Here is an 18192-nt window from a genome sequence, read left to right as displayed (position 1 = left end):
TGCATGCTGATGATCCCCACAGGATTGATGGGATCTGCGGATTGGGGAGCATAATGGATCGGACTCTGATCTATTATGCTCAATCCGCAGATCCGATCCATCCTGTGGGGATCGTCGGCATACAACCTATACGGGGTGACACCGGACCCGCTCCACGAAAAGGAAATTTGTAAAGAAAGCCGACAATCCCCGCAGGATGGATCGGATCTGCGGATTGAGCATAATGGATCGGAGTCCGATCCATTATGCTCAATCTGGAGATCCGATCCATTCTGCTGGGATCGTCGGAGGGGGCAAGTGTTACCGCACCGGGTGACACCAACCCTAGAGACGCCCCTGATGTCCCCACTACTTTATAAGATAATATCGATCTACAAAGACATTTAGGCGCACAAAGTTTGTTTATATATGTTTTAGTTATATAGAGGAATATATTTAAATTACTTTTTTGTGTTCAAAATTCAGCTTTAAATAGAAGAAAATATACATAAGATTCCTGTGAAAGCAAGATAACATTTAAAAAAATGACGCAGAAACTTCGCTGCTGCAAGGGAGTCGGCTTTGCATGTCCCACGCTTCATGGATTACAGCTTTGCCTGGTCTTGATATGTTCAACAAAATTCCAGTAAAAATTAAACTATGTCATTCTCTTGTTTGTCTTGCTTGACTGCAAGATCTATTGTAAAGATATAGAGGCATGCACAGACAAACAGGCATCACAGAAAAAACCTTGGCATATAAAGTGTTTAATCGTAAGGATGCTTATATTTAAAGCTGAGTTCTAAGTATAATCTTTATTACACCATTACATTGTTCCAGCTTGGACCAGTGTAAATATGCAGTGCTACTACAGGGAGAGCCATGATTTTCCAGGTCCTCTACCGAGCAGCTTTCTTTCCACACACTGACCATCGGGGGTCGCACGCTCGACACCGCCACTATTCACAGCACTCAGTATTTTTTCCAATGTATACAAGGTGTTTTCTGATTGGATGAATTGGAGATTGTGATTAGAGATGAGCGAATTATTCAAAAATTCGATTCGGCCGATTCGCCGAATTTGCGGGAGAAATTCGATTCAATGCGAATTTATTCGCCGCGAATTTAACTTATTTAAAGGGTTTCTAGGCTTCAGAGAGCCTTTATATTAGTGCAGAACACTGTACCTTTAATTTAAATGCCCTTGGAGTCTGCTGGGGAAGAGAAATAATACTGACAGTCAGTATGACATGCAGATGAGTGCCGTCGATCTTAGAATCACCGCACACTTCACTCATTTGGGCAGTCACGGGGCACGACGAAGAAGAAGAAGAATGAAAAGAAGAAGAAGAAGAATGAAAAGAAGAAGAAGAAGAATGAAAAGAAGAATGAGAAGAAGAATGAAAAGAAGAATTAAAAGAAGAATGAAAAGAAGAATTAAAAGAAGAATGAGAGGAATGAAAAGAAGAATGAAAAGAAGAAGAAGAATGAAAAGAAGAAGAAGAAGAAGAAGAAGAATGAAAAGAAGAATGAAAAGAAGAAGAATGAAAAGAAGAATGAAAAGAAGAAGAAGAAGAATGAAAAGAAGAAGAAGAAGAATGAAAAGAAGAATGAAAAGAAGAAGAAGAAGAATGAAAAGAAGAAGAAGAAGAAGAATGAAAAGAAGAATGAAAAGAATAAGAAGAAGAATGAAAAGAAGAAGAAGAAGAATGAAAAGAAGAATGAAAAGAAGAAGAAGAAGAATGAAAAGAAGAAGAAGAATGAAAAGAAGAATGACAAGAAGAAGAAGAAGAAGAATGACAAGAAGAAGAAGAATGAAAAGAAGAAGAAGAAGAATGAAAAGAAGAATGAAAAGAAGAAGAAGAAGAATGAAAAGAAGAAGAAGAAGAATGAAAAGAAGAATGAGAAGAAGAATGAAAAGAAGAATGAGAAGAATGAAAAGAAGAATGAAAAGAAAAAGAAGAATGAGAAGAAGAATGAAAAGAAGAATGAGAAGAATGAAAAGAAGAATGAAAAGAAAAAGAAGAATGAAAAGAAGAAGAAGAATGAAAAGAAGAATGAGAAGAAGAATGAAAAGAAGAATGAGAAGAATGAAAAGAAGAATGAAAAGAAGAAGAAGAAGAATGAAAAGAAGAAGAAGAATGAAAAGAAGAATGAAAAGAAGAAGAATGAAAAGAAGAAGAAGAAGAATGAAAAGAAGAATGAAAAGAAGAAGAACAAGAATGAAAAGAAGAAGAACAAGAATGAAAAGAAGAATGAAAAGAAGAAGAAGAAGTATGAAAAGAAGAAGAAGAAGAAGAAGAATGAAAAGAAGAATGAAAAGAAGAAGAAGAAGAATGAAAAGAAGAATGAAAAGAAGAAGAAGAAGAATGAAAAGAAGAAGAAGAATGAAAAGAAGAAGAAGAAGAATGAAAAGAAGAATGAAAAGCAGAAGAAGAATGAAAAGAAGAAGAAGAAGAATGAAAAGAAGAATGAAAAGAAGAAGAAGAAGAAGAATGAAAAGAAGAAGAAGAAGAATGAAAAGAAGAATGAGAAGAAGAATGAAAAGAAGAATGAAAAGAAGAATGAGAAGAATGAAAAGAAGAATGAAAAGAAGAAGAAGAAGAATGAAAAGAAGAAGAAGAAGAATGAAAAGAAGAATGAAAAGAAGAAGAAGAATGAAAAAAAGAAGAAGAAGAATGAAAAGAAGAATGAAAAGAAGAAGAATGAAAAGAAGAAGAAGTAGAATGAAAAGAAGAAGAATGAAAAGAAGAATGAAAAGAAGAAGAATGAAAAGAAGAAGAAGAAGAATGAAAAGAAGAATGAGAAGAAGAATGAAAAGAAGAATTAAAAGAAGAATGAAAAGAAGAATTAAAAGAAGAATGAGAAGAATGAAAAGAAGAATGAAAAGAAGAAGAATGAAAAGAAGAAGAAGAAGAAGAATGAAAAGAAGAATGAAAAGAAGAAGAATGAAAAGAAGAAGAAGAAGAATGAAAAGAAGAAGAAGAATAATGAAAAGAAGAAGAAGAAGAATGAAAAGAAGAATGAAAAGAAGAAGTATGAAAAGAAGAAGAAGAAGAATGAAAAGAAGAAGAAGAAGAATGAAAAGAAGAAAGAAAAGAATAAGAAGAAGAATGAAAAGAAGAAGAAGAAGAATGAAAAGAAGAAGAAGAAGAAGAATGAAAAGAAGAATGAAAAGAAGAAGAAGAAGAATGAAAAGAAGAAGAAGAAGAATGAAAAGAAGAATGACAAGAAGAAGAAGAAGAATGACAAGAAGAAGAAGAAGAATGAAAAGAAGAAGAATGAAAAGAAGAATGAAAAGAAGAAGAAGAAGAATGAAAAGAAGAAGAAGAAGAAGAATGAAAAGAAGAATGAGAAGAAGAATGAAAAGAAGAATGAAAAGAAGAATGAGAAGAATGAAAAGAAGAATGAAAAGAAGAAGAAGAAGAATGAAAAGAAGAAGAAGAAGAATGAAAAGAAGAATGAGAAGAAGAATGAGAAGAATGAAAAGAAGAATGAAAAGAAGAAGAAGAAGAATGAAAAGAAGAATGAAAAGAAGAAGAAGAAGAATGAAAAGAGGAAGAAGAAGAATGAAAAGAAGAATGAAAAGAAGAAGAAGAATGAAAAGAAGAAGAAGAAGAATGAAAAGAAGAATGAAAAGAAGAAGAAGAAGAATGAAAAGAAGAAGAAGAATGAAAAGAAGAATGAAAAGAAGAAGAAGAAGAATGAAAAGAAGAATGAGAAGAAGAATGAAAAGAAGAATTAAAAGAAGAATGAAAAGAAGAATTAAAAGAAGAATGAGAAGAATGAAAAGAAGAATGAAAAGAAGAAGAAGAAGAATGAAAAGAAGAAGAAGAAGAATGAAAAGAAGAATGAAAAGAAGAAGAATGAAAAGAAGAAGAAGAAGAATGAAAAGAAGGAGAAGAAGAATGAAAAGAAGAAGAATGAAAAGAAGAATGAAAAGAAGAAGAAGAAGAATGAAAAGAAGAAGAAGAAGAAGAAGAATGAAAAGAAGAATGAGAAGAAGAATGAAAAGAAGAATGAGAAGAATGAAAAGAAGAATGAAAAGAAGAAGAAGAAGAATGAAAAGAAGAAGAAGAAGAATGAAAAGAAGAATGAGAAGAAGAATGAGAAGAATGAAAAGAAGAATGAAAAGAAGAAGAAGAAGAATGAAAAGAAGAATGAAAAGAAGAAGAAGAAGAAGAATGAAAAGAGGAAGAAGAAGAATGAAAAGAAGAATAAAAAGAAGAAGAAGAATGAAAAGAAGAAGAAGAAGAATGAAAAGAAGAATGAAAAGAAGAAGAAGAAGAATGAAAAGAAGAAGAAGAATGAAAAGAAGAAGAAGAAGAATGAAAAGAAGAATGAAAAGAAGAAGAAGAAGAATGAAAAGAAGAATGAGAAGAAGAATGAAAAGAAGAATTAAAAGAAGAATGAAAAGAAGAATTAAAAGAAGAATGAGAAGAATGAAAAGAAGAATGAAAAGAAGAAGAAGAAGAATGAAAAGAAGAAGAAGAAGAAGAATGAAAAGAAGAATGAAAAGAAGAAGAATGAAAAGAAGAAGAAGAAGAATGAAAAGAAGAATGAAAAGAAGGAGAAGAAGAATGAAAAGAAGAAGAAGAAGAATGAAAAGAAGATTGAAAAGAAGAAGAATGAAAAGAAGAAGAAGAAGAATGAAAAGAAGAATGAAAAGAAGAAGAAGAAGAATGAAAAGAAGAAGAAGAAGAATGAAAAGAAGAAGAAGAAGAATGAAAAGAAGAATGAAAAGAAGAAGAATGAAAAGAAGAAGAAGAAGAATGAAAAGAAGAATGAAAAGAAGGAGAAGAAGAATGAAAAGAAGAAGAAGAAGAATGAAAAGAAGAATGAAAAGAAGAAGAATGAAAAGAAGAAGAAGAAGAATGAAAAGAAGAATGAAAAGAATAAGAAGAAGAATGAAAAGAAGAAGAAGAAGAATGAAAAGAAGAAGAATGAAAAGAAGAATGAAAAGAAGAAGAAGAAGAATGAAAAGAAGAAGAAGAAGAAGAATGAAAAGAAGAATGACAAGAAGAAGAAGAAGAATGACAAGAAGAAGAAGAAGAATGAAAAGAAGAAGAAGAAGAATGAAAAGAAGAATGAAAAGAAGAAGAAGAAGAATTAAAAGAAGAATGAGAAGAAGAATGAAAAGAAGAATGAAAATAAGAATGAAAAGAAGAATGAAAAGAAGAAGAAGAAGAATGAAAAGAAGAAGAATGAAAAGAAGAATGAGAAGAAGAATGAAAAGAAGAATGAAAAGAAGAATGAGAAGAATGAAAAGAAGAATGAAAAGAAGAATGAAAAGAAGAAGAAGAATGAAAAGAAGAATGAAAAGAAGAAGAAGAAGAATGAAAAGAAGAAGAATGAAAAGAAGAATGAAAAGAAGAAGAAGAAGAATGAAAAGAAGAAGAAGAAGAATGAAAAGAAGAAGAAGAAGAATGAAAAGAAGAATGAAAAGAAGAAGAAGAATGAAAAGAAGAATGAAAAGAAGAAGAAGTATGAAAAGAAGAAGAAGAAGAATGAAAAGAAGAATGAAAAGAAGAAGAATGAAAAGAAGAAGAAGAAGAATGAAAAGAAGAATGAAAAGAAGAAGAAGAATGAAAAGAAGAAGAAGAAGAATGAAAAGAAGAAGAAGAAGAATGAAAAGAAGAATGAAAAGAAGAAGAAGAATGAAAAGAAGAAGAAGAAGAATGAAAAGAAGAAGAATGAAAAGAAGAAAAAGAAGTATGAAAAGAAGAATGAAAAGAAGAAGAAGAAGAATGAAAAGAAGAAGAAGAAGAATGAAAAGAAGAATGAAAAGAAGAAGAATGAAAAGAAGAAGAAGAAGAATGAAAAGAAGAATGAAAAGAATAAGAAGAAGAATGAAAAGAAGAAGAAGAAGAATGAAAAGAAGAAGAAGAAGAATGAAAAGAAGAATGAAAAGAAGAAGAAGAAGAATGAAAAGAAGAATGACAAGAAGAAGAAGAAGAATGATAAGAAGAAGAAGAAGAATGAAAAGAAGAAGAAGAAGAATGAAAAGAAGAATGAAAAGAAGAAGAAGAAGAATGAAAAGAAGAAGAGGAAGAATGAAAAGAAGAATGAGAAGAAGAATGAAAAGAAGAATGAAAAGAAGAATGAAAAAAAGAAGAAGAAGAATGAAAAGAAGAAGAAGAAGAATGAAAAGAAGAATGAGAAGAAGAATGAAAAGAAGAATGAAAATAAGAATGAAAAGAAGAATGAAAAGAAGAAGAAGAAGAATGAAAAGAAGAAGAAGAAGAAGAATGAAAAGAAGAATGAAAAGAAGAAGAAGAAGAATGAAAAGAAGAAGAATGAAAAGAAGAATGAAAAGAAGAAGAAGAAGAATGAAAAGAAGAAGAAGAAGAATGAAAAGAAGAATGAAAAGAAGAAGAAGAAGAATGAAAAGAAGAATGAAAAGAAGAAGAAGAAGAAGAATGAAAAGAAGAAGAAGAAGAATGAAAAGAAGAATGAAAAGAAGAAGAAGTATGAAAAGAAGAAGAAGAAGAATGAAAAGAAGAATGAAAAGAAGAAGAATGAAAAGAAGAAGAAGAATGAAAAGAAGAATGAAAAGAAGAAGAAGAATGAAAAGAAGAAGAAGAAGAAGAATGAAAAGAAGAAGAAGAAGAATGAAAAGAAGAATGAAAAGAAGAAGAAGAATGAAAAGAAGAAGAAGAATGAAAAGAAGAATGAAAAGAAGAAGAAGAAGAATGAAAAGAAGAAGAATGAAAAGAAGAATGAGAAGAAGAATGAAAAGAAGAATGAAAAGAAGAATGAGAAGAATGAAAAGAAGAATGAAAAGAAGAAGAAGAATGAAAAGAAGAAGAAGAAGAATGAAAAGAAGAATGAAAAGAAGAAGAAGAAGAATGAAAGAAGAAGAAGAAGAATGAAAAGAAGAAGTATTCCAGTACAGCAAAAAGTGTATCTGCAGAGAGCTCCGCTATTTCTGACAGTTCTCTGACAGTTCCTTCACATTTACAGCGGTTGAAACATTGTATCTATTTATTTCCGAATAAAAACATCCGTATCCTAAATGGAAACAAATAGATACAATGTTTCAACCGCTGTAAATGAACTGTCAGAACTGTCAGAAATAGCGGAGCTCTCTGCGGTGACACTTTTGCCGGCTGATCGGGAAAAATTCGATTCGTGCACCCGAAGTTTGCTAAAATTCGGATTCGATGCGAATCAAATTTTTCCTGAAATTCGAAACGAATTCCACTTCACCAGGTTCGATTCGCTCATCTCTAATTGTGATGTCACTGCCCCTTCTCTTCACTACATCCAATCAGAGAATGCCTTGGATTACTACTGCAACAACTACTACAGTGATTGTCAGCTTCTCCAGTAATCCCTTAGGTATGAAATATGCTTACTTACATTATACCAAGCTGAATGTAAGCATGCAATAAGGATACCTTCCAAACTGAAGGTCAGCGTAGGGTGAAACGTGTGCTGGAGGAAAGGAGGGACAGAGTAGGGCACTCTTGTTCTTTGCATGCAGGCTCTTGCAGAAACTGAGATGTGCAACCTAAAAGACTGCAGGCAAGCTAGGTGTGGCTGTTCATTGATAAGGCTGTCAGTGGTGCCAGAATGTAAGCAGCTATAGCAGGAGCAAAGGAGAAAATGGGTGTACAGAAAGCCTGGGCGGCTGAGACAGGTGCCGCTCCAGACTCTGGGGTGGATTCCGACTTTAAAGTTGGGATCTTTCCCCAGTCTGGACTGGCTGAGTGATGTCAACTTCAGCCCACTGTCAGCTGAAAATGGGTCACAAGAGTGCAGAACGAACTGCACTCCTCTGATCCACAGAAGTACAACCAAAAGAGCTTTGGCTGTACTTCTCCTTTAAGTTTTTGAGTCTACACTTTGACTTGTGCTTGACAACTAAGAGTACGATATGGTGGTCTTGAAGGACTTTAGTCCATTATCAAGCTTACTATGTGACTTTCAAGACACTGGGGTGGCTCAATTGTAGAGCTACTAAATGGACAATTAGAAAACGTGTTAATTGGAAAGTTCAATTGCTCATAAACTCAGCAGAGAAAACAATACACCAAATGTCACCTTTATAATAAATGTCTCTTTCTAGATGAAGGCCTATTACAAAATGGCTAAGCGCATAACGTATTACCCAGAGTTCCAGGGTTGTAGATGGGCTTATCAGTCTGTATGAAGATGTATCCACTGTGGAAAGACAACAGAATGACTTTCTGAAGGGAGCACTCCTTCGACCTCACCACAACGTTCACATATTGCTTCTTATTTGTGCCTTTAAACAAATCTTTGCCAGGAATCTAAAGAATGAAAAAAATCATTATCTTTACTTAAATTGTATGCAAACCCCAAACATTTAACTTTTTTTTGCCCCTTTTGGTGTCCTAAATATACCAAAAAAAGGGTTTGGTTGCAAAAATACCTGTTGATTTGGTCTGAAATTTTGTGAGATGATAACTTTCTGTGTTCTCTGCCTGTGAGCAAGGAGGGGTTATGGGGAGGGGGGGATGAGGAGGGGTTATGGAGATAAATAGGGAATGAGGAGGGGCTATGGAGATGAAGAGGGGATGAGGAGGGGTTATGGGGAGGGAGGAGGATGAAGAAGGGGTTATGGAGATGAGTAGGGGATAAGGTGGGATTATGGGGGGGATGAGGAGGGATTATGGGGGGGATGAGGAGGGGCTATGGAGATGAACAGGGAATGAGGAGGGGCTATGGAGATGAAGAGATTGGATGAGGAGAGGTTATGGTGAGGGAGGAGGATGAAGAGGGGTTATGGAGATGAGTAGGGGATGAGGAGGGGTTAAGCGGGGATGAGGAGGGGTTATGGAGATGAATTGGGGATGGGGAGGGGCTATGGAGATGAAGAGGGGTTGAGGAGGGGTTATGGGTAGGGGTAGGGGGATGAGGAGGGGTTATGGAGATGAATAGGGAATGAGGAGGGGCTATGGAGATGAAGAGGGGATGAGGAAGGGTTATGGGGAGGGAGGAGGATGAAGAGGGGTTATGGAGATGAGTAGGGGATGAGGAGGGGTTATGGGGGGGATGAGGAGGGGCTATAGAGATGAATAGGGAATGAGGAGGGGCTATGGAGATGAAGAGATTGGATGAGGAGAGGTTATGGGGAGGGAGGAGGATGAAGAGGGGTTATGGAGATGAGTAGGGGATGAGGAGGGGTTAAGCGGGGATGAGGAGGGGTTATGGAGATGAATAGAGAATGAGGAGGGGTTATGGAGAGGGGGGGGGATGAGGAGGGGCTATGGAGATGAAGAGGGGATGAGGAGCGGGATGAAGAGGGGTTATGGAGATGAAGAGGGGATGAGGAGGGGTTATGGGGAGGGAGGGATGAGTAGGGGTTATGGAGATGGAGGAGGGGGGGATGAGGAGGGGTTATGGAAATGAAGGGAGGAAGATGATGATGGGCTATGGAGATTAGGAGACATGAGGGAAGATGAGGAAGGGGGAGCATACTAGCACATTATGACATTACGATGCAGGGGATTTCTTTTTTTTGGGGGGGATTGGTCAATGATGTTCCCTTTGTCATGCACAGCTGCAGGCAGGGAATTTACCACTGCAGCTCATTGATCCAGTGGAGATGCGATCATGTGACAGCTTCCAGCGGCTTCGGGAATATTAAATTTAACCTTTTATCCAACCTTCGTATTATTGCATTTGCTATTTTAAAAGCTGGTATGTATAAAAAGTAGTGAAAAAAGAAACGTGTGTGTTTTACGGGTTATTTTATTTTTCATTTTAATTCGTTATGATTTATGTAACTGGTGGCATGGCTGGGATATGTCTTTTGCCTACATACTTTATTCTTATGTGTGTTTCTCTTTCCCAAGTGGGTGAAAAGAACACTCTCTACAATCCCATGTGAGATAAAGGTAGGAATCAGCATCAGCCGTTGCAAACTCCTCCGCAAACCATGCCCCCAAAGTGTTTCATCCTGGCCACTGGGGCTTAGTCATAGAGGTGGGAGATTGAAGCAGGACAGTGGTTGTTATGCATCAGGCATCCCACAGTGGCTAATGATGCATAAAAACCACTGTCCTGCTTCAAGCTCCCACCTCTATGACTAAACCCGGTGGCCATGGTGAAATGCCTCGGGAGCATGGTTTGCGGAGGAGCTCCCATCTCTACGAATAAGTCAGCAGGGTTAAACGCATCAGTGGGCATGGTTTGGTGAAGAACATTGACAGAAGCCGCTTCTTACCTTTATCGCACATGGGATGGTCGGGAGAGTAGCATCTTTCTCACCCACATACCTAACACTTTTGGATGAGTTTGTCTGAATGCCACCCAAAATGACTTCTTCTGGAGACCTATGGGAAAGTATCTCTCTTTCTGTTTTAGGACAGCACTCCAAGTTTATTCTTCTTTCTCATCTCAAAAAGTTACAGCTATGGGTATGTAGCAAAGGAAATATTCTTTTTGAAAGCCCAACTCATACTCCAGCCATAACTTTAATTGGTTTTGGACACAGCAAGGAGATTTGGAACCCTTGTAAGGTTCTTACTGCTATGTTTCTTTGCTAGAGGTCTTACCATGCCTTGTTCTGCACTGTGTTTGTGGAGGTATGCCTATCTGGGTAGAGATAGATCTGACCAGGTCTGTTATATTACAGAGTACAGTGAGCAGTGTTATCAAACTCTGGTGCCCATTGTACTGCCCAGTCATATTTAGACACACTACACAACTGCTATAGAAGACTGAAAATAAAGGTTGTTAGTCTTTTAGTCCATTGGCTAAATATCTTTTTGTGACTTCATTTGGGCTTTAAATGTCCAAATCTTTTGGAACAATACAATGGATTATGTTGATAGGACATTTGTAGTAATGTCTACGGCATATTTTATGAGCTGCTGCTTCTGAACACAACCATCTGTCATAACCTCACCTTTATATTGACTTTTCCAAGGAAGCCATTGGCACTGTTCAGTGAAATTTTCTCTTTTGTCATCTCACGTGATTTCAGCGGGAAATCCTGAATGACAATTTCCGCATCAAATGGCGTACTCTGTAACTGTGCATCCACGATGATGGTCTCCTGGGTCTCCACCCGCAGGATGCTGGGCGCGATAAGAGTACATCTGTTGGGGAAGAAAGGACCCATATCAGCGCCAGTCATACAGACTGTAATCCTGAGCCGTTAGGTTGTGATTATTAGATACGGACGTTCTTAACCTCGGAAACTACTAAGCAACTTATTCCCTCCCTGGTTATTTCTGGCCTTGATTATTGCAACTCCTCATTGGCCGACCTCATCGCAGGCTATCCCCTCTTCAGTCTATCATGAATTCTGCTGCCAGACTCCTCCACCTTACTAACCGTTCCATATCTGCCACCCCTCTCTGCCAATCCCTCCACTGGCCTCCACTCAGTGTCCTCCACCCCTCTCTGCCAATCCCTCCACTGGCCTCCACTCAGTGTCCTCCACCCCTCTCTGCCAATCCCTCCACTGGCCTCCACTCAGTGTCCTCCACCCCTCTCTGCCAATCCCTCCACTGGCCTCCACTCAGTGTCCTCCATCCCTCTCTGCCAATCCCTCCACTGACTTCCCTTCAGTGTCCTCCATCCCTCTCTGCCAATCCCTCCACTGGCTTCACATTGCCCAACGGATAAAATTCAAAACATTAACAATAACATATAAAGCCATTTATAACTCTGCCCCAAATTACATCACCGATCTTGTCTCCAAATATCACCCAAACCGTGCTCTCCGCTCCTCGCACGACCTCCTGCTCTCTAGCTCCCTTGTCTCCTCCTCCCATGCTCATCTCCAGGACTTCTCCAGAGCTTCCCCCATCCTCTGGAACTCTCTACCCCAATTTATCAGACTATCGCCTACTCTGCTCACTTTTAGGCGATCTCTGAAAACCTCTTCAGGGAAGCCTATCCTGCCCTCAGCTAATAATGGAATCTTCTACTCCTCCTACCAGTCCATCCCCCACAGACCGCCCCTTGAAGACGTCATTCATGACGAAACTAGTAGGGCTTGGCTTGCTGGATGCTGACGTCTGTGGAGAGGATTGAGTCACGAGCGCTGTAGTGAGTGTACGGGGAACAGGAGACTGTTATACCATTTGCTGTTTTATGCTGTTATACTGGTGTCGGTGAAGACACCCTTTTTGTGAGTGTAAATCTTTATTAAATTGTTGGATACTTTTATAAAAAAACTGGCTGCACCATGATTTTTTCTTTCATTCCCAAATATGACCTCGGTGGAGAGATATAAAAAGAGAGAGTGATATAATGCTCCTGGAACCGTTATATTGAGTGGTGGATACCTACCTTATGGATGAATGTGTAGCTATTGATCATCACACCTGAGAAGTTGATTCATTGCATCTGCTCCCAGAGCAAAAAGCGTTTTTTGCTGATCTAGAGATTGATCAGCATGGAGCTCTGGTGAGTTACCCAACTTTACTTTGGTGGTGGATTTTGGCACAATTTCTTTGAGAGCACCTGAATTTGAAAAGGATTTGTTTGGACATTTGAAGAAATTCAGAATTGGACAATTTTTATATTCACAAATTTAATTATTTAAATTACTTATGCACTAAAAAATAGTTTTGCACATAATTTTGATATTTTTTTTATATTAATTGAGAATAGATATATATATCTTTTGCACTAATGTTTCTACACTAAATTAGGAATAGTTTGTGCTTTTAGCGCATTCCTTTATTTAAGTCATCCCCCACAGTTACTACCTTTTGTACCACCAGCCCCTCCCTCTTAGATTGTAAGCTCCAAGGAGCAGGGCCAACCTAACACTCTTGTATTGAACTGTATTGTCTATTATTGTGTATTGTAAAGTGCTGAGCAAACTGTTGGCACTATATTAATCCTGTATAATAATAATAATATTTACATACAGCTAGCATAAATGCCTGAATCTGTCTTCTGTCCTGCACAGCAGCACCCAAATAAAACAGGGTTTGTAAGTGTTAGCAACCAATTAGACTCTGCTCAGTGCACATGTGCTGACAAGGAACATCCAAATAGGAGGAGAGCAAAGTTGCTGACTTCTTAGTGCATTGCTGCTCCTTTATTGTCCAATCAGCAGGCTAGGGGTGGAGAGATGACACCTTAAGGCCTCACTCACCATGTCATGCTGTGGAAACACACATTGGTAAAATGCAATGCTCCCCAACATGCCTTCTGAAAAGACTTGCGTTGCAGCTCTGGCCAAAGGGTGGCAGAGCGCCAACATGCATTTTGCAGCTTGCTGGTGTGTTTTGGTGCATTAGGCAACCATTTCAAATGAATGGACTGCCCTAATGGAACACATGTGGCACAACGCATATTAACACACATATACTAAGTATTGTGACCTCGTGATCCCAATCTAATGCTAAAAGTAAAAATTGATATCAATTAATATAGCTCTCCTGGCAGATGTATATGAATATATGTTTTTTTCAGCAGCTCCTGAACTCTCCCTAATGTTTTCCTACGTGTCCATGTACACATTGTCGTTTACAGGCAGTTGAGTTTACAGTCGTTTTTTTTAATGCACCAAACTTGCGTTCAGGAGTAGATTTTATCAGTGTAGTATCTGTTCTTATCAGTGTCCAGTGGGGGTGCTCCCGGCCATTCTAGCTTTGCGGGGATGGCTGTTGTATAGTACCCTCACTGGTATGATGGGGGTCTGGATGGCTATTACGGGGGGAACAGAAACCGGGAGCCCACGAGTTAAGCTGGGGCCTGGGAGTAATTCCCCTTTGGAACGTCTGAAGGACCCAGTACCTCCTGATTTGGACGGATCTACCTTGTCTGGCCAGGGGCTGGGAAGGCAGAGAGTCCGCAAACACAGTGCCCCCTGAGTAGTCGCCTCAGGGGTGCTCTGAGTAGCACTTGGGTGTGGGACCCCACGTTGCGAAAGAGCACATGGTCACTGCGTTTAAACACTTTTTGCACTGCGCCTCTAGGACCGGGCCTTTTGGATAAGTTCTGGGCAATTTTTGCTACAGGCCTCAGAGCCTGGTCAGTGCACAATTTGGCACGACCACTTTATTATTTTTTTAGATATATATATATATGTTTATTTATTTAATTTATTTTTTCACTCCCACGTTTGTCACTTTTTACTTATGTGTGTGTTTTCTTCACATGATGGAGGGTGTGGGTCCTCGGGCCTGCCCTGAAGTCTAGGGGGAGGATGTGTGGCCTTTTGGTTCTTTCCTCCCCTGTCCCTAGGGGGTTTTCTCTTCGGGAGAGCCCCCTGACCAAGTACTGGGTGTCCGGCTTCGGCTGGACACAAGGAACGGTGGTCCACCAGGCCTTTTGGCCAGGAGGGCCAAATGGGAACCTTGTCCCCGTCAGGAGCTTCGTGCCCCAGGGGATCAGGGTAGTGGTCCAACCCCTTCGGGGGTAGGACAAAGCACACCCCTAAGTGCACTTTTTGTGTGGTGTTTTGCACTTGCACTTTTTTGTGAACACTTACGGGTTTTTCGTTGTAGTTTGCACGTTTGCGGACTTAAAAAAAAAAAAGTAGATTTTATCAGCATTTCAAATGCTGACAAATGCTGACAAAAGGAAAAGAAATATGGGCCTGCCAGATAATAGGATACCATTAATTATCACGAAGGGGGGAAAAAAAAGCAGGGAAAAAGAAAGGGAGGGAGAGAGAGAGGGGGGAGAAAGAGAAGGGAGATGAAAGGCCTCCCTTTTCCCTTATAAATGTAAAGTTCTCAACTATATTAATTTACTCATCTAGGATATTGCTGTGTCTCATAAATGTCCGAACTACACCCCCACTCCCCAAACTGGCGCTGTAGTTTGAAAATTTATGGGAGGAAGCAGGCTTTTGTCCTGCAAAAAGCGTTGGAGAAAATTTCCAAGACATTACATACAAGCTGTATATCCACCCAATCTATTGTATATCTATTGTATATGGGAACCGTTTGGAATATTTTGTAAACAAGCCTGATGATTTGCATAGTCACAATTTGCAATGGCTACATGTTTTTATACACGGAGCAATATTTATGCTCACATTTTCTATCTCAATTGTGCTTTTAATGGTGTTTATTAAAGCTATACATTTTTTACAATTTGTGTATGGAGGTTTGTCGGTATGGTGTCCTATAAAGCCCCAGTAGTTTCTTTTTTGTTAGAGCCCTATTTTTCAGTGTCTTTTCATTAAGGGGTGTGACACCAGTAAAACCCATTTTCAAGGGTAGAGACCATTGTATACATGTGTCTCTCTCTCTCTCTCTTTTTCTCTGTAATAGCATCTCTAGGTTTTTTTTTCAGTTAGAGGCTGGATAGCAGCCTGGTATGAGTCAGCCTGGGATGAGTCAGTCGGGTACTTTGGGTCAAGGCTGAGAGCTGTGCAGGTCAGTTCCCTAATACCTCCCCCTGCTCTAGAAGCTTGAGAAGTTTCTAGAAGGCAGTGGGTGGTGGTGAGGTGGGGCTGATGCATACTTAAGGGATCTTGACCAAACCCCTAAGCAGGAGGCTTGGCATGGGGTCAGGACAGCCCTTAAGTATGAAAGAGCCTGATCAGTAAGCGGTTAGTGTCTGGTGGAAAATGGAGTGAGAAGACTGGAGTTTGGAGCCTGGGAGGGGGTCCATTAAGGGGTCTACCTGCAGGCAGGAATTGGAAGGGAAGATATCTCAGCCTCAACTATCCCCTGAGAAAGGACAGCTTGGAAAGCAGGGCAGGAGCCAGCCCAGCGTAGGGCCTGAAGGCATCCACCAACCCACCAAGCTTACAGGAAAGGATTGAGTGAGTAATCATACACCCACTGGGCCAGATAAGGGGAGAGGGCATTCAGGTGGCAATCCCAACTAGCTCTTCATCTGGGGCTGCTTTGCTAAAGTGTTAGTTTCTGGGTCCCCTTGCTCAGGGATTCCCTCAGGCAGCTGGGTGAAGAGGAGGATTCATCTGGGGTCAGAGGTGGTACACTAGAAGGACTGGAGAGATCTTCAAAGGAGAGACTTTCATTCTTTTTGTCCACATCTGTACATAGCTGCTAAGGAGTTTATCCTACAGTTCCTTGGGCATCCCATACACCCCTTAATAAAACTAAAAAAAAAACAAGCTCAAGGACTGTTTACTGTCTCCAGTGTGGAAGAAAATGTGTGTTGCCTGGCTGTGCAGGACTATAGAGGGACCCAAAAACCCAGCGACTCCTAAGGGGGTAGTGCTACAGTATAAAACACACTGATGTAGGGTTGGGCAGACAGAATCACTGAGCTGTGGGGGACAAAAAGATTGACACTTACAGAAGTGTTGGTTTTAGAACTCCCCAATACTGGACTGGCATTCTGCGGCATGAACACCAGGAAACAGCAGTATTTAAAAAACAAAACTCTTTGTGATAAAGCTGTTTTAACTATGACTACATAGTCCCTAGAGCAGTCATTCTCAACCTCTTTACCGAAGAAGAGCCCTTGAAATAATTTTTACATCTCAGGGAACCCCTGCTAAAACCAATTCATTAGGGGACAGGTTGAAGAATGCCACTTACAGTGATGGTCAACGGGAAGAATGCTCCCTTTACAGTGGTGGCCACACAAAATTCCACCTTTACCACCAGCTAAAAAGATCACTGGTGTCATGCCATTGACTCTGCCAAGTGGCAATGGACATGAAACTATCCAGGCAGAATGCCAACCTTATGGAGAGCTAAGATGAGCGGCCAAGAAGCGTTGGAACCAAAATTATGCAGGCACCATCAGATGGGAGGTAAGTCAGCCACAGATCAAGGAACCCGTGAAAACCTCTGGAGGAATCCTGCTTGAGAATGGCTGGGGTACAGTGACACCATCAGTACTAGTTTTTAAGAGAATGAATGAATGGGCAAATTGACAGTCATTTTGGAAGACAAAAAGAATGCTTCTTACATTGGTGGTCAGTAGGAGAATGACCACCCTACAGTGCTGGTTACACAAAATGCCACCTTTACCAACAGCTAATAAAGATCACTGGCTTCATGCTGTTGGCTCTGCCAAGTGGCACTTGACATGGATCTATACAGGCACCATCAGATGGGAGGTCAATCAATCACAGATCTGTCCATGGCAACCTCTGCAGGAACCCTGGTTGAGAATGGCTGGAATTTGACCTTAATGTCTAGTGCAGTCTGTGATCCAACAGACCTGGACAAACACCTTCCATACCTTCCTAAGGACTAAAAGTGTGTATGAGGAGACCTGTATAGAGGAGAGTGGCAGATACTCATTTATACCAACCTTAAACTCTAGAGAGGGAAGGCAGGAAGCTTAGTTTAAGCTGGCCATAAACCTAATCCATGGGTTCCCTGATTGGCTACAGTAACTGCCACCTTTTTTCTGCCTGGGCCCTTCTTTTTTCAGCTAATTCACAGGAATCACCCTAAATTCGAGCCATGTCTGGCCAGCTTTAGAGAACTAGGTATTTACTACATTTACAATAGAAAAAAAAACATTAAAAGAAATCAGAACATACTGTATGGTAGTACATGAGTTTAAAGAAAAATAAGGACTTCAATTGGGTTTTAATTGGCCTGTTGAATTTTCCCAGCCAATCGATACTTTTTCACTGCTAATAAATTGGAACTAGGGGTGTCACATTCTATAGTGTTACACATACAAAACTGCGATCCTTTGTACAGAAGATTTTTTTATATTGGGATCCTGCTTGCAAATTTAACCTGCAGCTAATGTTTCTAAGCAACCCAAGTAGGTTGTAAAAATATGAATATGTCAAGATCTGCGTATTGTATGAATAGCTATGAAAAGTGCGTATACTGAAATTCATCATGAAAAAATGAAAGTAGATTTTATGGAACACTCAATATTTAGTAAGGGGAATGACTATGCATCCCCATTTTTGTCAAGATGAAACATAGATGTATAGATTTCCAAGGTATTGTACAACCAATAAACAGCCAAGTTTGTAGACCTTCATAGGGACCTTGCTTGCTAAACATAGGAAGGAAAGGAGAAGAAAGAATATATGTATGTGTGTGCATTGGTGGGTGGGAAGGAGTGCAGAACTTAGTTAGAGCTAGACTAAGAATTAAATAAGTAAAGGGGCTGTAGATTTTCCTATACTTCCTGACCATGAGACAGACATTAGTGGAGAATCTGGAACAGGTGCCTTCGTTGAAAGATTTCCCATTATCTCCTGTTTTGTTGACAATTTTCAAAGTTCTCATCATTTTCCGTGCAATCTTCTCTGGATGCGGGGGGGGGTTTGTCCCAAGACAGTATTACTTTTCAAGCATGACACAATTT

The 18192-nt window shown here is 39.2% G+C and overlaps 1 protein-coding gene across 2 annotated transcripts in view; it reads right to left on the bottom strand.

The window, feature by feature from the left end:
- The window catches only part of LOC149453942 (complement C3-like), a 181863-nt gene that overhangs the window by 152105 nt on the left and 11566 nt on the right, over positions 1-18192 (bottom strand). For both annotated transcript variants that reach the window (XM_089688009.1, XM_089688010.1), the window contains exons 2-3: positions 10859-11051; positions 8093-8255 (exon numbers count right to left, since the gene is read on the bottom strand). In XM_089688009.1, coding sequence (XP_089544135.1) covers positions 8093-8255; positions 10859-11051 — 356 coding nt within the window. The remainder of the gene's footprint in view (positions 1-8092; positions 8256-10858; positions 11052-18192) is intronic.

Source organism: Staurois parvus, unplaced genomic scaffold (assembly GCF_062004578.1).
Source record: "Staurois parvus isolate SC_StPar_1 unplaced genomic scaffold, SC_StPar_1.0 ptg000444l, whole genome shotgun sequence".
NCBI lineage: Eukaryota > Metazoa > Chordata > Amphibia > Anura > Ranidae > Staurois > Staurois parvus.
Note: the sequence above shows the minus strand (reverse complement) of the source record. Positions and strands in the feature narration are given on the sequence as shown.